Below are 22,322 nucleotides of genomic sequence, written 5' to 3'. Positions count from 1 at the left end.
AACAGCACAAAGAATCAGTCTTATGTGTTGGAGAAGGAGGGTGGAAAGAGGGGTAGGAGAGGTTAAGAGAAGGGGAAAAGACTAGTAGGTTAGCGGGTGCGCTGGTGAAGAATCCTCCCATTACCACCTATTCCAGTCCTGTCATGGGCATCTCCTACTGCACCAAAGACAGGGCTCTCTGTGAAAACAGCCATTTGATCTACATAATACGATGCAACCACTGTGCTGGTTTCCACATGGGCATGACACTAACAAGCTCTCTGCCAGCATGAATGGCCACTGCCAAATTGTGGCCAACAGACAGCTGGTCCACCCAACACAGCCAACCAACTCTGTATCCTGTCCCCACCATGTCCGTGCCTGCTTTCACAATAGCACATCATCTTCCCACATCCCAATCCTGCTATCCCTACCTGTCCCCACCCATGCCTCTTCCCCTTACCCCAACCACCTAACCCAGGTAGCTGCTCTCATTAGACGCATATGGAGCCCACAGTCAGGCCAAAGTAGCTGTATATCATAGAGAGAGAGAGAGAGAGAGAGAGAGAGAGAGAGAGAGAGAGAGAGAGAGAGAGAGAGAGTGTGTGTGTGTGTGTGTGTGTGTGTGTGTGTGTGTGGGCGCCGCACACTTGTGTGAGTGTGTTATCCTTCCCCTTTCCATTTCCTTCTTACTATATAACTTGTAAAGAAGTGAATGTACATCTGAACATATATACTCCCTTTGTCAAAAAGTACCAGAACAGATTTGTTTTATTTCTGAGTTTGCAATACTAAAACTTAACAAATGTTGTTTTTATGTTACATGTCATGTGTGCATTCTTCAAATGATCTTGGCCATGTTTCCGCACAAACTCACTAGGTGGCAGGGCTGTGCTTAGCAACACACTGTTTGGGTTCTTGGCTCATCACTTACAGTGATACAAGGATAGCTGATTATGAGCAAAGATGAACTTAAATTCTGCATTACGCTCGGCAAAATCTCTAGTGAAATGTGGACAGTGATTACGCAAGCATTGCAGGTAAGGCACTTTCAAGAACTCATGTTTGAGCGGCAGGTTCAGTGCAAGACACTCCCAAAGCTGGTTGCCCATCTACAGCACATACCAATGCAAACACACAGCATGTAAGGCAATTATTGAAGAAGACCGTCATGTAAGTGCGCGTGCAATATCAGAAGAACTTAATTTGAATCACATGATGTGTGTCATAAAATTTTAACAAAGATTTAGGGAAACGGAAACTTTATGCAAAACCTTGTCTCACAAACAGACGAACAGAGAGAGGAAAGACGATGAATTTCTGCTGAACTAATGGATAGACGCAGACATGATCTCAAATTTCTGTCAAAAATTAATGCTGGGGATGAAAGCTGTGCTACCAATATGACCCTCATTAGGAAGTGTCAAAGTGCTGAATGGTGGAGTCTTGGATCACCAGCCTCAAAAAGTCAAACAACAACTTTCAAGAACAAAAACAATGTTGATCGAATTCTTTGATAGTAAAGGATTAGTTCACCATGAGTATGTTCTTGCAGGTCAAACAGTGAAGCAAACTCTTTAATCGCAGTCTTGAAACGTTTGCAACAGGCGGTTCAATGTTGTTACCCTGACTTGCATTTGAAAATTTCACTGGTTGCTTCCAAGACCTCCAGAAACATGGGCATAAACAGACAAGGAACTATTGCTTGTAAGTGCAATTTTATATTTTTGAAAAATCTGTCCTGGAACTTTTCTCACAAAGGGAGTATTTATCCCAACTCCTCTCTCAGACACACCATCTTATTCCTTTTTAATGAACTTTATATTTACTTGCCACTGACTCTTCACTTTAAATTACAGAAACAACTTGTTTATAAATATGTGCTTTCATGGTTGTAGGTCGGCCCTTATTTACTCTACCAGTTTTGGCACCTTAGCCTATCATAGACAGCCTTCCTAAACGTTATTGTTACTTCATTCATTCACACGCTGTCTTCTGTATATGTAGGACAGCCTTGAGAGATGTGGACTGAGATATAAGTTACACATGAACGTTACGATACATATACAAACAGGAAGTACCAAATTTAAGAGAAATAAATTTCATAAAACTGAGTCAAGCCATATACACAATAAGTAATACAACAGAAAGAAAATGAAATAGTTTTCATACATACAAGAAGATAAGCAAACATGCGCTGTAGCTCTCGAAGAGTCATCTCGTGTTTGCTTGATCCATCACACTGAGCCTGCAGAATGGACGATCGTGCCTGTGGCATCATGTACAGATGCTGCATGCATGAAGCCATGTAACATGTAGCACCTAAGTTCGTCAGACCAACAAAACCACAGTCCGAACGACCATCTTCATGAGGCCAGTAATCCCATGGGTATGGTGAATGCGGTCCTGGTCGATGTTGTTCCAGCAGCTTTTCATGTAATATACGGTAGTTTCCTGGTGACTCCTTTGCTAGTTCCACCAACAAGTCATAGGCTGAGGACCGTGAAAGCTGTGACTTGCACTTTGGTACATATCGCTTACGTGGATTTGGCAGTGCGAACAGAAGATCAAAAACCTGGAAGACATTGAAAAGATCTATCAGTTCCATCTCTTGGCTCCACAATTAATATTTAAATTAAAACAGAATTTACAGCTAATATATGTTACCAACATGATTGTAAGCTCAAACATAAAAATTAATGTTGATAAAAATATTCATTTTAAGAATGCAAGATAGATTTTCAGACTGTCATGCACAAATGTGGAAATATCTGAATACAATATGTAAACAAATTATAAATTACCTCTATCAGAAAATCTTTCCCTTCTTTGCTGTTTTTGAATGGTGGGTTATGTTTAAGCACATTTGACATGAGATTCAGAAGCCCAATGAGACCATCATCTTCCACAGTGTTGTGTCTTGTTTCTAAATACTCTCGTGTCAAGACGGATTGAGAAAGCCTCTTTGCAAGTCCATCAATATCAATTACACAGCTCTGCGGATCTTCTATACTTTCTGTAAGACATGTGAACTCTGTGATATCAAAAATGATGGCACAAATCAAGACAGCTGGGACAATGAAAATTATATCAACCTAGCACAATAGTCTAGTGTTAAAATTTCGATTTGTTACATTCACTAACAAAATGAATTCATCAGTGAAAACATTAAGCAGAGCTCAAAAAAGAAAAGCTTTGCCACTATGGCCTAAGATGTGCCAATCAGGATTGACCAATCGCCATGTCATCTTCGGCCAATAGCTTCATTTGGATGCATTACAGAAGGGTGTGGGATCAGCACACCTCTCTCCTTGCCATTTTCAGTTTTGGAGACCTGGGAGCCACTACTTCTCACTGAAGTATCTTCTCAATTGGCATCACGAGCACAAGTCGGTCCCATTCCAGACTTATCACCAGGGAAAAATACCTGGAAGTGCTGGGAACTGAACCCAAGTCCTCCGCATGGCAGTCAGCCATGATGCCCATCAGCTACAGAAGCAGTTGACAAACATTACACTGAAACCACGTAATTTGTATGTAGAAAAGAAGAAACTAAAAGCAAGATGCAGGAAAAGTGCTATGAAACAGGCAGCTAATCTCTAATATTTGAGCAAGGCACTGTTAATTTTTTTAAATAAGACGATTTTTTGGAGACAAAAAAATTGTGTAGGAATCAAAACAGCTTCTGCAAGCATCTGCCATATGTAACTCAGATGTACAGAGTTTACAAAATCCAGAGAGCTGTAGATAGCAGAGCCCAAGTTGATGCCTTGTTTACTGATGTATGGAAAAAGCTTGAACAGTATTTTGCACCATTACCTAGCAAATTGAACACATATTTACAGAGTAAACAGAATGTCAGCCAGTCATTCCTAATGGGGAGACATTATCCAATTTAAAACCATCACTGCTGCTGTTCACATGATATATGAATGACTCAAGAGAAAAGATTTGTAACTCTCAGAGGATGTTGACAGATGATATAGTTGTGGTGTCACCGCTAGACACCACACTTGCTAGGTGGTAGTCTTTAAATCGGCCGCGGTCCATTAGTATACATCGGACCCGCGTGTCGCCACTATCAGTGATTGCAGACCGAGCGCCGCCACACGGCAGGTCTAGAGAGACTTCCTAGGACTCGCCCCAGTTGTACAGCCGACTTTGCTAGCGATGGTTCACTGCCTACTTACGTTCTCATTTGCCGAGATGATAGTTTAGCATAGCCTTCAGCTACATCATTTGCTAGACCTAGCCAGGCGCCATTATCAGTTACTATTGATATTGTGAATCATGTACTGTCAAGACCGACATTCATCATTAATGGATTAAAGTTAAGTATTCCACCAGCTACGTCCGTTTTTCTAAATTCTAATTTCCTTGTCGTGTTCCAGACCTCACGCCAGCCTGCGTGAGCTAAAACGCGTGCATTTCGGCCTCCTTTAGTAAAACGGTGTTGGCTCTCTTGCCAACCACAACAATAGTTGTACACTGTAAGTTCAAGTCATTAGAAAATTGTTATGAAATGCAGGAATTCTTGTAGATAATCAACACTTGGTGCAAAGACTGGCAGCTGACTCTCTAAATAAATATCCTTAACATAATGAATGTAAACAAATGAAATGGTCAAATATTCACTGACTTCTAAGATTTGTTATCAGTCATGGGAATCACTCAACTATCAAGATGGGAGAAAGCAGATAAACTAAGATTTACCTGAAGAATCCTCAGGAAGTGTTGTTTACTCACAAAGGAGGCTGCTTAAAAATCCTTGTTTGGTCAGTTTTTGAGTATTGTTCAATGGTCTGGGAAAATCACTAAGTTGGACTGAAAAATAGGGAAGAGGCAGGTTGGGAGGGCGAATAAGAACATTACCTTTAACTGTGATGTTTATAATGGAATTAGGGAAACAACAGAGACTAATCAAGCACTATATGAACTTACAAGAAAGAATCAATGGTGAAAAAGACAAATTTTCCAGGATACAGCAATTACAAAACCTCTCCACCCTGCATAGAATCACCACTGGAGCACCAATGTGAATAACAAAGTGCTGACAATTGCAACTAGAGTTGAGGAAGATGTGAATAAGAGAGCTGCATTACAGAATGAGTGTGCACAACTACGCTTACAGTGACACACTAGGCAGAACCTGCAGTACCATGTCAGCCCCACACCAGAGCAGCATCGTATTCCACCTAAGCGATGGAAACAAGCATAAGCTTGTCGAAGAGAGGTGCATAAAACAAGTGTGGCACGGTGCCTTAAATTATTTAAGTGGTTTGTAATTGTGATTCCTAGGTATTTAGTTGAATTTAAGGCCTTTAGATTTTACTATCTACTGTGTAATTTAAGTTTAAAAGATTCCTTTTACCACTCATTTGGATGACATCACACTTCTCATCATTTAGGATCAACGGCCAATTTTTGCACCACACAGATATTCTTTCAAATATTTCTGCAATTTGTTTTGACTTCTGATGACTTAACTAGATGATAAAATGACAGCATCATCCGCAAATGACCTAAGATGGCTGCTCAGACTGTTTATATAGATAAGGAACAGCAGCGCGCCTGTAACACAAGCTTGAGGAATGTCGGAAATCACTTTTGTTTTACTTGATGACTTTCTATCAGTTACTAAGAACTGTGATATCTCTGACAGGAAACAATGAATTCAGCCACATAACTATCAAAAGCCTTCTGGAAATCTAGAAATATGGAATCAATTTGAAATCCCAAGTTGATAGCACTCAACAATGTTTTCTAAATCCGTGTTGACTGTGTGTCAACAGACACTCCTCTTCAAGGTAATTCATAATGTTTGAGCACTATATATGTTCCAAAATCCTGCTGCATATCGACATTAATGATAACGTCCTGTAATTTAGTGGATTACTCTTACTGCCTTTCTTAAACACTCGTGTGACCTGTGCTACTTTCCAGTTTTTGGATACAGACCTTTCGTTGAGCAAGCCATTGTATATGACTTAAGTATGGAGTTACTGCTTCAGACTGGACTGGAAGACTCGCTTTTATTAAGTGATTTAAATTACTTCAATTCTCAGAGAATATCTATTTCTAAGTTATTCATGTTCGCAGCTGTTTTTGATTTGAATTCTGGAATACTTACTTTGTCTTCTTTGGTGAAGGAATTTCGGAATGCTGTGTTTAGTAACTCTGCTTTAGCAGCACTGCCATCAATGGTATTTCCACTGCTATTGCGCAGAGAAGGCATTGATTTGGTCTTGCCACTAGCATACTTTACATACGACCAGGATCTCTTTGGATTTTCTGCCAGGTTTTGAAGCAAAGTTCAACTGTGGGTACTATCATAAGCATATTACATTGAAGTCCGCACTAAATTTTGAGCTTCTGCAAAAGGTCACAAATACTGAGGATTTTGCATTCATTGAAGTTTGGCATGCTTTTTTTCGGTGTTGCTATAACAATGTTCTGACCTGTTTTGTGTACCATGGGGATCAGCACAAACTTTTGCTTATTTATTTGGTAAATGTCTCTCAATTGCTGTCAATACTATTTCTTTGAATTCAAGCCACATCTGGCTACACTTACACTGTTAATTCGCGGTGGAGATTGTCTCTCAAGAAGGCATCAAGCAAATTTTTTTCTGTTTTTCTGTGATTTTTTATACACATATTTTTCGTTTACTTTTGGAGGATTTGGGGGTTAGTCTCACTACGTCAAATCTGTGTTCAGTAATCCCTGTACGTGTTCTGATGCTCATTACTGGCTCAGAATTATTTGTTGATACGGGTGAAGTGTGTGTTCACAATCATTTATTATTCAAGTGGGCTCATGAACAAACTGCTCAAACTAATTTTCAGAGAATCTGTTCAGCACAATTTCCAATGATGTTTTATGTGTACCTCTGGATTTAAACATGTATTTTTGCCAAAATATCAAGGGCAAATTGAAGTCACAACAACTATAATTGTACAAATTGTGTACATGTTTGAAATTAGACACAAAATTTCTTTGAACCTTTCAGCAATTGTATCATCTGAGTTGGGAGGTCGGTAAAACGATTTAATTACCATTTTATTACAGTTGCCAAGAATGACCTCTGCCCAATTAACTCACACGAACTATCTACTTCAATTTCGGTACAAGGTAAGCTACTACTAAAAGCAATATTCTTGTCGACCATGCTGCAAATTGTAAGCTCTGCTTTATCTTGCAAGTAAGACTGGCAGCCTTTAGCACTTCTGATAGGTTCTTGAAACCAAAGAGAATCTCTTCCGATACGAAGTGATACACATCACTGGTACCAATGAGAGCCACCCCCTGCAGTTGGTTGCACCCAGTGCTCTTCATGGTACCTGGAAGGGCCCAGTCCATGTCTGGAATAACTCCACCTGGTTTGCACATGGAGTTCACACTGGCTTTCTCCCACTCCTTGGCAGCCATGTCCCTAAGAGGCTCCATAATCTGCCTAACACTGGAGCACCCAACTACCAATAATCCCACCCTCTGTGATTGCCCAGATCCTGCAGGCTGAGAAGTTTCCTTTGAAACAGGACAAATGACTGCATCTGGTTTAGGGTAGTGTTTGCCACAGACAGCACGGGCTTGCCACCAGCGCAGACACATTGGCGGAGTTGTGAGTCATGCTGAACGTCTGGTGGCTCCTCACTGCTGGCTCACAACAGTGATGACCATCCATTGTAGCCTGAAGCTGTGTAACCAAAGCCAATACAGCCTGGAGCAGAGAGGGAAGCGACGGGGCTTGCATCCGCACATGGCAATCACAGTCCCTACCCATACTAAAAACCATGGAAAACTACACTACACTGACAAACAAAGGACTATCGACAAGCGCTACGAAACTCTACTGCAGACACTGACAAGAATGCAAGAACTGTAACTAATAAATTAGGTTAACATGCAGAGATTCAAAAACTAAACAATCACAGCACATAGATGAGACCAAATAATTCATCGCTGACTAAAAACTTGCAATGACACAAAATCTTCACTCAACACAAACAAAAATGTGAGAACTGTGTGTAGTAAAAATGAAATTAACACGTAGAAATTCAGAAACTAAACTACTATAGCACGTAGGAGAAACTATATAATTTGCTCCTGGTGAGGAACTTGTAAAATGCCACAAAATTGGCTACTTCCCTGTTGTTGCTCTGTCTTGGCTAGCGGCTGCTGGCTGGTAGTGGGAAAGGAGATGGGAGGGGTGGATTTAGAAAGGGGGTAAAGTTTAGAAAGGGGGAGGGGGGCAATTACAATGATTTACAATGGCCTTCATATATGTTCATATCAGGTAGACAATGGGCTATTGATCAGACTTTCAGAAAAAAATTGCCCTTATCTCTATAATTTGTTAACTGAATCTCATTAAGGTCAAGCATATCAAGATGGAGACAGCAGTGAGATGTGATCCAGTTTGTTGTTACTTTCAGCCATCATCCTGCATCTTAAGAGAGTCAGGTGGTTATTCAAGAGGAACATAAAACGCACACACAAATACAGTTCAAACAGGCCTTGATGCCCCAACGGTACCGACTAGCCACTGTGTCATCCTCAGCCCTTAGGCATCACCAGACGCAGATACAGAGGTGGTCAGCACTCCAATCTCCTGGCTGTTGTCACTTTTCATGACCGGAGCTGCTACTTCTCCATCAATTAGCTCCTCAACTGGCCTCACAAGGGCTGAGCGCACCCCACTTGCTGACAGCGCTCGGCAGATCTAGACAGTGACCCATCCAAGTGCTACCCGGGCCAGACAGCACTTAATGTCGGTTATCTTATGGGAACCAGTGTTACCACTGTGGCTAAGCCATTGGCTTATTCAAGAGGAGTAAAGTTTAATTTCTCATCTGGCTATCCACTTTCTATAAAGCACTTCATCCAAATATCAAGAAGGCATTCTGTTTTATGTTTTGAAGCATTGTTTTTTCTCTCTGTAAGTGAGAGTCCAGCTCAATCAGTTTGAAAAGACAATAAGATACCAGACAAATGACACTTGCCTTGAATAATTATATTTACATTAACAAAAGCATCCTTCAGAACAAACTTAAAATTTTGTTATTTATTTGTAGCAAAAATGAAATGCAACCTAGATTTAAATGCGAAAGCATGTTAACAGTAGAATTTGAGGAGTAAACTAGCTTTATTCTCACCTACCTTTTATGATATCATCACTAAGACTGTCTACAAGGCGACACAATAACCAGAAGTAATCACGACAGGCTGGTCCATACGGTTCTTTCCCTTCCTCTGTCACATGCTGAATTGTCTAAAACAAAAGTAAGAGGAGGTATTTTATGTACTATGATGATCCTGAACAATATATACTTTCTTGACATAAAAATAGTCTCCTGAGAAAAAATTTATATCTGACAGAGGAAAGTATTCTTACCTGCATTCAAAATAGAAATAATCAGAATGAACGCAATATACTGAAATCAAAAACATGGTTATATCTTTATCATACAGGGGAAAAAGAAAGGGGGGGCAAGGTGAACTTCAGCAGGCTGATAGAAACACACCGCAAAAGACTGAATTTGAAGAGACTCAGTAAATGTTTCATAATTAACTGGAATAATCTTCAAAAAAGTTCCGAAGTTCTACTAAATCTCTCAGGAGATGTTGCTCAACTCAAGAAGAAACACTCCTCGGTGTGTGTGTGTGTGTGTGTGTGTGTGTGTGTGTGTGTGTGTGTCATTATCACTCTGGAAAAAGGAGGCGGGAACTACAAAGCAATTTCAGTTGCAAATTTGCGAAATAAAAGACATGGGATACAGGCTGTTACTCAGTTTGTGTTTGAGATGCTTGGCATGACTGTCTCAATGCAGGATCATGTGCCAGTGGTAAAGTTGTTTTAGGAGAATGGTGATAGTGCGCCAGTAGCTATGCAGAAGTTTTGGACACTCGAAGGTTTAAAAAAAGGCATTCGTCTGGTGCCTGCTGAGGGTCTGGAAAAAATGATTATGAAATTCTAAAAGAGAGGTTATTTCTGAAGGACAGTGTGGCAGGGGGAGGGAAACAATTGATCCATCTCACAAAAGATGTGGCCACAGGATTGCATGAGGGGTCGAGTGGTAATGTGCAAAACATGCAGTGCTTGGGAAACTGCCCAAACTCAGGAAATGCCTGTGAGTACAGTGCAGAAAATCCTACAAAACATCCTGCATTGCTATCCATACAAAATTACCCATGTTCAGGGGTTGCTTCAAGGCTGACCTCCCAGTAATCCAAACGTTTGCTCTACAATTTTTTGCTCCACGGTAGTGGACAACGAATGGCCATCGAACATTCTATGAATAAATGGATCCCACCTGCATATCCAAAGACATGTCCGTACACAAAAATCATGAACATGGGCAACGGAAAATCCACTCACACATCAACCGGTATACCTTCTTTCGGCAAAGGTAACTGTGTGGTGCAGATTGATGACATTGTTTATCTTAGGGCATACTTTCCAAGATGGGTCCTGCAAGTCCTGTTGCATGTATGGTCACTGGTAAATACTACAACCGTCCTTTCCATATCAATGTCACTCCAACACAGTGGATGCATGGTTAGGTTGTTTTCATGAAAGATGGCTCCCTGTGAAGATGACACATTGGTTTGTGGGGCGCTCAACATCGTGGTCGTCAGTGCTCATACAAGTTCCCAATCTTTCCACTTCCAGTCTAGCCACACCTTGAATGATGATGAAATGATGAGGACAACACGAACACCCAGTCCCCAGACAGAGAAAGTCCGCAAACCAGCCAGGAATCGAACCTGGGACCCTGAGATCCAGAGGCAGCCATGCTAGCCACTAGACCACGAGCTGCGGGCACACCCAGTGAAGCAGATGCTGCTGAAACATTTTGGAAATTATCAGCTATTATTTCCTTACAGCTTGGCCATACAAATAACCCAACTCCAATCCATGTGATTTCTGGCAGTGGGATTATCTGAAAGATGCTGTCTTCAGTGATCCAATTATAAACGTAGATGAATTGAAGGCACGCATTGCACAACACATTCTGAATGTGGCCTCTGAGACCCACTGATGAGTTGTGGAATATGCTGTTTCTCTGTTTAACTGTGGCAGGAAACTGTTGATGGCATATTGAATGTGTCGTACACCAGTCTCACGACAATTAAAAATCAATTTCACTGTTGCTTTTTTTGATGTTTTGGCCTCAGGACACTTAAAAACCCATTTCTCCCATCCAATGCGGTACAAGCTTGCCAAGGTGGATGTACTTACCTACCTAATAGTCATAACAGTTGAATGCAAAACTTGTGCAGCTATGCACACTGCACAGTATACTTGGTTTAATGTGCAACTCACATCATAGCCATCATACAGTGATTCATATGTCATTTCTAATAGCCGAACTCATTAATGTTATGAGGCTTACAGAGACATCTAGTGGGAAAATGTTCATCTCCCCCCCCCCCCCCCCCCCCAAATAATGTTTCCCCCTTGTGTCATTCTGAGCAGCGTTCCCCCCCCCCCCCCCTTTTGCATTTCAAAACTAGAATATTAATGACAATCGTAAAAATCACATTTTATATCAATAAAACATTATGAAACGAAAGCAGGCCTAGTATGCTAGCTTTTTTAAATTTTCTATCACCTATCAGTGACAACGTTCACGTTCAAAGCATAGTGACGAAGAATTGACTAGGAGCCGTTTACTGCTGTCCATTACATTTTCATTAACTGATATTTCTAAGACTGTCCTTGATTTGCTGTTTATTGCAATATTTATTTCATCAGCGAAGAAAACAAACTTAGCATCTGGTAATGTTATAGATTAAAGGCCACTGACATACACATGGAAAAGAATGGGTCCTAACATGAGAACTTGTGGGTTACCACATGTTATTAGTTCAAAGTCGGATGATGTCTGATAGCTTAATACATTTCCCTTTCACAATGACGTCCTTTATTTTCTGCCAGAAATATAGAAAATGTGCCAAACTGCAGTGTTTCCTGTTACACTGTAATATTCTTATTTATTTAATAGGTCATTGTGATTCACACAGTCAAATGCCTTTGACAGGTCACAGAATATACCAGTAGCATGTCATTCATTGCCTAATGAAGTAACTACTTTCTCACAGTTGTGTAGATAAACTCCTCAATATCAGAACCCTTTAGAAATCCAAATTTTTACTTGTACAACATATTATTTATTAAGAACTTGAATGTTTATTACCTTTTCTGAAATGTTTGAGAATGCTGGCAAAAGTGAAACTGGATGGAAATTCAATGCTATTTCTTTATCTTTTTTCTCACACAAATATTTAATTTCAGGATATTTCAACCACTCAGGAAATCTTCCGCAGATGAATGACTACTTACACAGATAACTTAATATGTTTTTACACTCAGAAGTAAGCTCTTTAATTTTGTTGATGTTTTATCATGAACACTAGATTTTTTTTATTTTAAGGAATATACTGTGGACATTTCTTCTACTGGTGTGAGGGTCATATTCACATTACTGAAGCTATTTATACTGACTAGTCGAAGATATTCCATGGCAGGATCCACTGAATCTGAAATCCTTTCTTTACAATTTATGTGGTTGAGAAATATAGATAAGAAATGAAGTCACATGCAATCCAGTCAATAGTCCTTGCACAATTACACTGCCATTTAATGCAGCTCTTTCACAGTTACCCCATCTTCCCATTCAAACAGCATGGCACGTTGGTGGGGGAACTGTGTAGTCATGTAAGTGAGATTCTCACATGTGCAAAGCACGTGTACAGAGTTATTGGCCATCCTTGATCTAGAATCAGTAGACTGGTTGTATTGAACACTACTACTTCTGTGAATTACATTTCTTTATGGTTCTTTCAATGAAAGACTGCTATCTGCTTCTCCCCAACAGCTAGTTTCAAGTCATTATTCCACTCTAGCTCGCTCTGGGCAGTTACTCCAAGTTATATTGAGGATGTTACTGTATGTAAATGGATCTCTTCACCAATTCACAAACATTGGATGTTATTTATTTATGTTCAATGTTAACTGCCACTCAATCTATCACCAACGTCTCTCTTCTGCAGGTGTTCCCACATTTCACTACAGTCTGCTGGCAAACAGCCTTCCTACAGACATCAATACCGTGAACAGACTCAAAGAGTTTCCAACATTATTCACACTGCAAACAGCCCATATAACAGTCCCTCAGAGTACACTCCATGAACAATCCATGTTTGGGATGAGTACACTTTTTAAGTCATCAATGTGTCAGCTTATTTGGCGCTGTCCATCGAGTAACAGAAATGTTGCCACAAAAAGTGCAAAACCTGTAACCATAAAAACAAGTGGACATGAAAAAATGCAGTACACTGTTGTCCTTTCATATTTCATATTGTGCGGATGGTACTAAACTTAATTGAATGACCGTTCCCAAGTGCAAAACAACGCCAAAATCTTCTGAAATACTGCCAAGTGTTGGCGTTCACGAATTACATAAACAATTTAAAGTCTGTATGAAGGAATGGAACAGATGGATGATGGATGAAACCCAACATGAATTCACACCAAAGGGAGCTTTATAACGACCTACAATCAAACAAGGGAATCAGTGGATAAAGCAGCCACACTCTAGAGTGAGAGAAGACATTATTGTTAAATCTTTTTAAAAGTGTGACATAAGTAATGCTGCGGACATCAGTGAGGATGATCTGAAATATGAAGAGAACAATGACAACAATGAAGAGGAGGAGGAGGAGGAGGAGGAGGAGGAGGAGAAGTTCAGAAGATGATTTTCAGAGATTTTAAAGGTCAGTTTGGTTTAATAAACTAAGAATTTTTTTGTGTGGCTTTGCTATCTGAAAATAAAAATGTAACAATGTTTAAAAAAAATGCTTAAAATTAAGGGGCATCTTATAGTCTGTAATGCCTTCCAGTCCATGAAATACAGTATGAGAAATCTCATACACTGACTCAAGTGCTCCACACACACTGAAGTGATTCACTGTATGGTTACCCATGGACAACAATTTGCAGAGCAGTTTTTGTACATAATTTCGCTAACATGCTAGTATTTGGGGCCACTGAGATTGTCATGATAAAGAATTAAAGCTTTTCTTAAGCAGTAGGTTGGCAGCCACAAATTGGAACATGTACTTAGGAGTGTGTCTGAGACACAGTACTTCACTGTTACATCATCAGCATATGCTCCCAAAAGATTTTACTGTTTATCACAGTGGTGTACAGGTATCAACTCCTACATTATGTAACAAAAACACCATGTACATTTGTGTGTTTTATAAGACTGGCACCTACTGAGTATTCCTGAACAAAACATGGATAAAAGTTATGGTGAACTTTATTTATTTGGTAGAATTCTTTACCTCTAATCTCTGTGGTCTCATACTTTCTGCCACAGGAAGCTGCTCCATAAGGTGACTAAGCATCTGCGCAGTGAATGCAGCATCACCAAGGCACAGGCGGTACAGTGCAGTGCAAGCCTCTCGTCTCACAGCAGGTTCTGGATCTTCAAGCACTAGTCTTTGCAACCATTGTGAGAAATCAGATGCTGCCATCACTGCTTGACGTACTCCAACAGTTGTATGTGCCCATGCCACTAACAATGCCATAGCATAATGTACAACCTGAGCATAATATAGAAAACTGTAAGAGTGCTATAGTCTTGAAAGTTGGTCTGCAGTTGAAATAAAAACAATATAAGAAAATGAGCTAGAGTTGTCACATTGAACACTTGATTAAAAAAAGAGTGAAAGTGATGTAAATCAGCTGTAAGAGGCAGAACAATAAAATGAACGCATATCTTTATCTTTTATATGACTTGGGATCTGGAAAAAGTACTAGACAATATAACATGAAATAAAAACGCTGAAAACATTGCACAAAAGGTCATATTTTCTGAAATGGCTGATCAAAATTTGCCCTTGATTATGTATTGTATACGAGAAGTATGATGACATTTACAAAACATACGTACATTTCTAACAAGTCCAATTAACCAAACTGAAAATAAAACATGCTGCATGACACCCATAAAATTGTGTTTTTTCCCACACTAAATTACATTTGAAAATAAAATTAATTAAATATATGATTTAAAATGTTAAACATTAAATAACACTGTTGTATTTAGTTTAATTTAATCAGATATAAATGGACAGTAGCAAAAACTGTCTATGAACTCAGTCCCAAATCAAGCAAACATTACCGAATTTACTATGGATCCAAACAGCGTCTCTGCACTCACTGAGAGCATTTCAGGCTTGTAACCAAACACAGATTTTCATTATTTTTCCATCAACCTTTGAACCTGGGGAGCATATATGTACCTGTACATCCCAAGAATCAGTATGGGCAGTGATCAGGGTGCTACATGCTACCTACAACTTCTCTGATACGAGTGAGTATTCTGTCTGCTGATGATTGCAGACACTATATCACCAGGTGAATGTAGAGATATGAATCATGAGCATCTTTGTCAAAAATGTACTAATTTGGAAGAAACCAAAGGTTATGTATTGCTTTCTGAATAATGCTGCCAAAGATGAAATTGCACAGCCTAGTACTTTGTGTAAGCTTAGATTTCTATTCTTACTGAGTCCATCAGTAAAAAAAGCCTTTGTATACATGACACAGCAGCAAAAATGACATACCCAAAGAAACATATAAAATTAAAAAAATCCCAGAGGAAGAAACAAGAATCAATTTTGCTACGACAGTGGATCTCAGCAAAATGTAAGTGTGCGAGAATGGGTACAAGTAGGAAGCTCTTATGTGGTTTTTGATCACCATGTGCAGGAGAATGTGAAATTACAAAAGAGGTCAGTGAACTCTGTGGAAGAAGCATTTGAGTATTTCTTTTAGGATATGCATGAAGGTAATCATTATACTGGTGACTGTGTTTAACAATTGAATAATACAGAATAATTTTCAAATTAATGATACGAATATAATAGAGGGAAACATTCCACGTGGGAAAAATATATCTAAAAACAAAGATGATGTAACTTACCAAACGAAAGCGCTGGCAGGTTGATAGACACACAAACAAACACAAACATACACACAAAATTCAAGCTTTCGCAACCAACGGTTGCTTCATCAGGAAAGCAACCGTTGGTTGCGAAAGCTTGAATTTTGTGTGTATGTTTGTGTTTATTTGTGTGTCTATCAACCTGCCAGCACTTTTGTTTGGTAAGTCACATCATCTTTGTTTTTAGAATAATTTTCAAGGTCCATAATTTGAAGGGTGTTAGTGCAGACAAACTCAACAGTTTTTCCTGCAAATATCAGTGCATGTCGTCCAGAATCCAACCCTAACTGCTTCTTTACACTCTAATTTTTCCAGAAATTTGTGGTTACTTCAAAGCACAATGCATTTATTGCTTTTCAGATGAGAAGACAAACGGAGAAATTCATTTAACTTTCGTGTTGCTTCTGGTAGCAAAACAGTTTGAAACAAATTGGAAAACTGTAGCTTCAACGTGATGTGGAAAATCTTTTAAAAGACCTATATCTGAAGCATTCACAATGAAGTATTTTGTTTAGAGGATACCCAACACAACATAAATAAGAAGAATAGACCTACAAAATGGTGTGCAATACTCTGTAATAAATTAGTAAAAAGAAGACTTTGTGCTAGTGTAATGACTGTGGTGTAGAGCTCAGAATTGTAATTTTTTCAAATTATAGAAAAGTGTAAGTTGGTCTCAATGAGGATACTGAATTAATACTAACTTACTTGTAGCAACTGCTAAAATGTTTATGAAGATTTGATAAATTGTTCCAGTGCAAGAGTAATTCTAAAGACTCAACATTCTTCTGTGATCATTTAATAACTACCAACGGGTTGAACATGGAACGGAAATTATCAGCTTAAGGATTTACAAATAATGACAGGAGTAAAGCTAACTACTCACCATAGTCAAGATATTAAGCAGACAATATTCACATAAATAAGACTGAAAACATTGCTAAGCTTTTGGACAATGCCGTCCTTCAGAGAGAACTAATGAAGACTACACAAAGAAATGCACAATACACTGTCTCGACCAGCTACAATGTATCGACACTGCAGAGAACTACATTTTCAGTCTTGTTTATAAGATTAGCGACCGTCAATGCCTCGGTTATATGGTCAGTAGTAAGCTTCACTAATTCAATTATTTATATTCCAGTCAGAACTTTCCTTTCCCTTACCAGATTAAAGACTTAATATCTTCAATGCTATAAACAGTACAGATGTAAAATTTAAAAAAAAATTCTTTCATTTTATGAGACATGAAATGTATACAGGTGCTGTTGAGGTTACTTTCTGTTACACAAATACATACCCACCAGAATGGCTTGTGATTTAGGCATGTCTGCATCCAGCTTCTTTATAACAGAGGTGCTGTTCACATGTGACAGGGTAGGCCATGAACATAGAATAATCAGAATATACAGCAAAGCTGGAAATTTTTGCTTTGCAATTTCTTGAGAAACAACAGATCAAATCTGCCAAAAACATTTCTAGGCAACAGGGGGACAGTTTTCCAGTTTTAGATCCAGTTGAAGGAACATAATGTTAAGGAATGCTACTGGAAGAGCATTCTGACCATTAAGTGTCACAACTCATTTAAAATGTGGAGTGACTGCCAATTCTGTCAATAAATCTACTCTGCTGCAAAATTAGTAAATCCTGAAAGCATTGCATTTGTATAATCCATGGCCTGATGAATAACAAGTGGTACTCCGCCTGAAAGTACTCCATTTTTCAGGCAACACTTGGTATGTGGAGAAAGTACCATACTACCAGTGAAGACAGATAGTTTACAAGATTATTGTGTCTGAATATGTGGGTATCCCAATACATCATATGAACAACTTCGTCATTCTTATGGAAAAATATTTGGTGCAGCATGTCCAATGCAAACCAGTGACAGTCTAAGGTCATTACATATTATAAACTACCGGCATATATTAAGTAAAATGAACACACATCTCCATCAATAAAATTATTCACAGAGTGGTGATAAATATTCTAGAAAGTACTGTTATCTTACATAAGAAAGAGGAGAGAGAAGAGTTGAAGAGACTACCTACCAACAGAATTTTTAAATTATAATATTCACTTTTTACAAACTGACTAACTTATTTTCTAAATAGTGGGATTCATGTTCAAATGTCTAATTTTAAGAGGAATAAGTTAAAATATTTATTACTGTATAAAATGTGTGTGCAACAAACCTGTGCTCGACCCCAAAAGCCAGTCTTATAATGGTTTGGATCACGAGGAAGAGATGCCTCATAGAGAATACTTGTTAACCTTGGTATAACTGTGTCGATATCCATCATCTGTAGCATGTCCTAGTGACAAAAATAACAAATCTATAGGCAACTGAAATACACTCCGAAAAGAATTCTGTAACAGCTGTCACTGTCTGTCATTCATTCATTATTTTATACAGCATATTCAACCATTATTACGCAGAGATAGTTTGTAAACTTCACAAGTCAATAAAATTAATAAGAACCAGTGACAGAGACATAAATTTATGAATTAAATAATGAAAGTTTTAAAACATACTATGATTTACAATCTGTCAAATATCTTGACTGATAAAGTTCACAAACTATTTGTTGTTTAATGGTTTCTATAAAAAAATTCTGGAGATTTTTATATCCTGCAGTTCAACTTTCCTCAAGATTATTTGACAGTATTCATTAACACAAAATGTTACACAAGAGCTGATGGTAAGCTCTTCAGATCAGCCACCACACTAGTTTCTACCAATAAACCCGATTCTTTAAAGAATCGAACACCCATGTACAAAACAGTTTCAAACATATGATTAGTTTAAAAATGAGTTAACATATTAAATATTTTTCATTAAGCGTGTAAAGTGAGACAAAATTTAGAAACGATTTGAAATTATGGTTAAAGCTTTTTGGAAGTCACTGCGTGCTTTCATTAGGAAACACTGGATGAATGTAAACTGGTTAATTCACACTTCATTTCAAGCAAAAGCTAGTTCTTCATACATCTCAATGTTTATGTTGTCATAATTCCTAAACTATATGTCATACAATAATATAATTTTGCAGGTACATTAATCGATGTATGTAGATACCACATGCCAAGTGTGTCATGAATAGAGTAAGCAGTAGAAAAGTAATAAATTAAAATGGCTTGCCTATCATTTTACTGCATAAACAACAGAAATGTAGTAAGTGATAAACTTTTTTCCTTTCATCATTTCATGGTGTGGGGGAGTTGAGAAAAAATTTCAAAAAGGTTTTAAATTATGAGTAAAGTTTGTTGAAAGTCCATAAGTTCTCTCATTCTCAAATACTGGATGACTGAAGCCTAGGCATTTTGCATACAGTCAGATATGCTGCCCCAGACAAACACTCAGTTTCTAATTGCAATACTTGCTGTATTAAACTTTTAATGTAAGATTATACCTGTTAATGAGTACATTATGACAGCATTTAAATTTTTAAATTTGCCAGTAATTAACTGAAATATTGATAATTTACTTTTTTGTTGTTCCTGGAAGCCATTACATTGGCAACCTGCAAAAGGGTTCGGGTACTGTGCCACGGGTTCGACAACATTCATGTAGTAATATAGACCTACAATAGAGCATTCAAAAATATGTGACTGAAAGTGCAGTACATGAACAATATCAAACAGCAGCAGCAGATAATTCAACAAGTACCTGTGCTTGAAGATGGATGTTTTTTTCTGATGTGATTTGGTGTTACCACTGTGGGCCACCATCAGTTAGTGGAAGATAAAACCAAAGTTACACTGCTTCATAGAATATTTTGGATTTGGTAGTCATTTAAGTATGTTGTGTTATGTGGTTATCACTGAGATGGAAAATATGCAGAACTCTTCAGCGACTCATATTTCCTTGTGGGTGGGAAAATGTGTAATGAGATAAAAGTGAAACAGGATGTTGTTTATGGAGATCCTTCACTATAAATGTCAGTAGTTGGTATTAAATGAAACAAGTTTACTGTTATCTCCACGACGAATTTCAAAGGTTTTAACCTCCATCATCAGGTGGATTTACATTTGTTAGTGTGACATTTGTGTGTGTGTTGTGTTACAACTTTTTGGAGGAACTTGTACACTGTCTAGTGGAGAAACAAAGCACTATTTCAGAACATGGTTTTGGGTTTCTTATGACGAAAAATTAAATGAATATCTAATGGTAAACATAAAATAAGTAAAATAAATAGCTGAATTTTGGTCCAACAGATTTACACATGGTCAAACAATGATGTGTGATGTAGCAGATGCCAACGGTGTTTCAATGAAAAATCTTACATGAGAAGCTGGTGAAGAAGAGTCCTGAGATTGTTGATGTGGACAAGTAAATGTGGCTTTTGGCTTTGAAGTTGTGTTTGGAGCAATTTAGGCATGATCAAAATGACTTTATGCATTGGCCTGTCACCTCAGATGAGACCTGGATTCATCATTATACCTGAGAAACCAAGCAACAATCAAAACAATAAGTTGTTTTGGGGACAGTCCCATTTACCAGAAAATTTACAGGGATCATGCGAATGGTGTCATATTCATAAAATCTTTACAATAAAAGGACAACATTCGCTGTACTTAATGTGAGATATTGGACAGCATTATCAAGAAACTGAAGGAAACACTGCTCCATTTGACAAGGAAGTGATTATAACATAACAGCACAGTCAACTAGAACTGTGACCACAGGACTGTATGAATTGTTGCTGCATCCCCCATATTTGTCCAACATGGCTACCTGGGATTTCTTCTTGTTCCCAAACTTCAAGATATGTCTCGTAAGTGAAAAATTCTGCCCAAATAAAATGGCCATTGTTCAGATAGAGGTCTATATTAGAGAACTTGACAATTTCTATTTTTCAGAGGGGTTAAGGAAATGGTCGAGGTTTGGGAAATATCTCTCTTCCCTAGGACTGGGAAGTGTATCTCATTAAAATGAGACTATGTCGAAATGTAAATAATTTGCTTTAGAAACAAATGTTGTCTTCATTATTAACTGAGGTACTTACTGTATCACCAAGTTCAACATATTTTTTTGGTGACTGTAGGAAACTTCATACTTATTCTAATATTGTAGAACTATTCTAATTATTATTATTATTCTAATATTGTAGAACAGAAGCAAATGGCTCTGAGCACTATGGGACTCAACTGCTGTGGTTATCAGTCCCCTAGAACTTAGAACTACTTAAACCTAACTAACCTAAGGACATCACACACATCCATGCCCGAGGCAGGATTCGAACCTAAGACCGTAGCAGTCGCACGGTTCCGGATTGCGCGCCTAGAACCGCGAGACCACCGCGGCCGGCACAGAAGCAAACTGGTGCTCTTCATTTATTACTTATTCTAATACTTGGCATTCTGTCTATGGCTCTGATATTGCCTCTTTAATGTGAAGGTTGTGCATAATGATAAGATCACGATTTCAACAGCCACCACACAAACCTGGGGTTATACAAACAGTGACATAAATGGGGAAATATCAGTGAAATGGGTAGAAGGAGAAAAACTCTATCTCATCTACAATGCCAAAGAACCGAAAACCGTTCACTCCACTAGGTGGCACAATGACTCTAATCCTGACTCACTTTTCCTCTCCACCAATGAAAACACACTCCCCTTGAGTCATGGAAGAGCTTCCCAAGAAGCCAACACCACCCAATAATAATCAAAACAGGACTGGAGATACCCCTAATAAATTCCATTAACAATCCAAGATGGAATTTCAAGAAAGCTAACTGGGATCAGCTTACACGGGAAGTTGACAGCAACCTACGCTGCGTAGCCCCAAAAGCAGAAAACTACGAAAGATTCATGGGAGTCATAATTGGTGCAGCCAAATGTAATATATCGTGAGGGCTAAGGAAACAACACATCCCCTGTTGGGGCGACACAATAGAAAACTTGTATGCAGAATATCGAAAAACTGAAAATCCTGATACTAGTAATATAATACTAGAACAGCTAAATGAAGCAAGAAAGCAGACATGGATAGACCTGACATCTAGTTTAAATTTCACTCATTCAGGCAGATAGGCATAGGGATTATTAAGAAAACAACGTCTGCAATCAACAACCGAAGATAACGCCATCAGAAATGGCACTACACATAAAATCAAGAGTTGAGAAGATCCCTGTAGACACAATCATGAAAGAAAAAGTAAAGAACGAACTGAATGAAGTCAATAGGCACCTCCATGATTACACCGCACTATCAGAACCCTTTATTGAAAGAGATATAAATGAGGCCATCAAAACACTGAAAATGAGAAAAGCCTCAGGACTGGATGGCATATTCCCTGAATTTATAAACTCAAAGGG

The 22,322-nt window shown here is 38.5% G+C and overlaps 1 protein-coding gene across 1 annotated transcript in view; it reads right to left on the bottom strand.

Annotated features, from left to right (window-relative positions):
• Nucleotides 1-22,322, bottom strand: part of LOC124602586 (ubiquitin carboxyl-terminal hydrolase 34) — a 499,996-nt gene that overhangs the window by 206,539 nt on the left and 271,135 nt on the right. Inside the window, exons 25-29 of the mRNA XM_047136330.1 lie at nt 18,194-18,313; nt 14,332-14,592; nt 9,139-9,250; nt 2,784-2,995; nt 2,156-2,554 (exon numbers count right to left, since the gene is read on the bottom strand). Of these exons, the coding sequence (XP_046992286.1) occupies nt 2,156-2,554; nt 2,784-2,995; nt 9,139-9,250; nt 14,332-14,592; nt 18,194-18,313 (1,104 nt within the window). The remainder of the gene's footprint in view (nt 1-2,155; nt 2,555-2,783; nt 2,996-9,138; nt 9,251-14,331; nt 14,593-18,193; nt 18,314-22,322) is intronic.

The sequence above is a fragment of the Schistocerca americana genome, chromosome 1 (assembly GCF_021461395.2).
Source record: "Schistocerca americana isolate TAMUIC-IGC-003095 chromosome 1, iqSchAmer2.1, whole genome shotgun sequence".
Lineage (NCBI taxonomy): Eukaryota > Metazoa > Arthropoda > Insecta > Orthoptera > Acrididae > Schistocerca > Schistocerca americana.
This window is presented reverse-complemented; position numbering and strand designations above follow the sequence as displayed.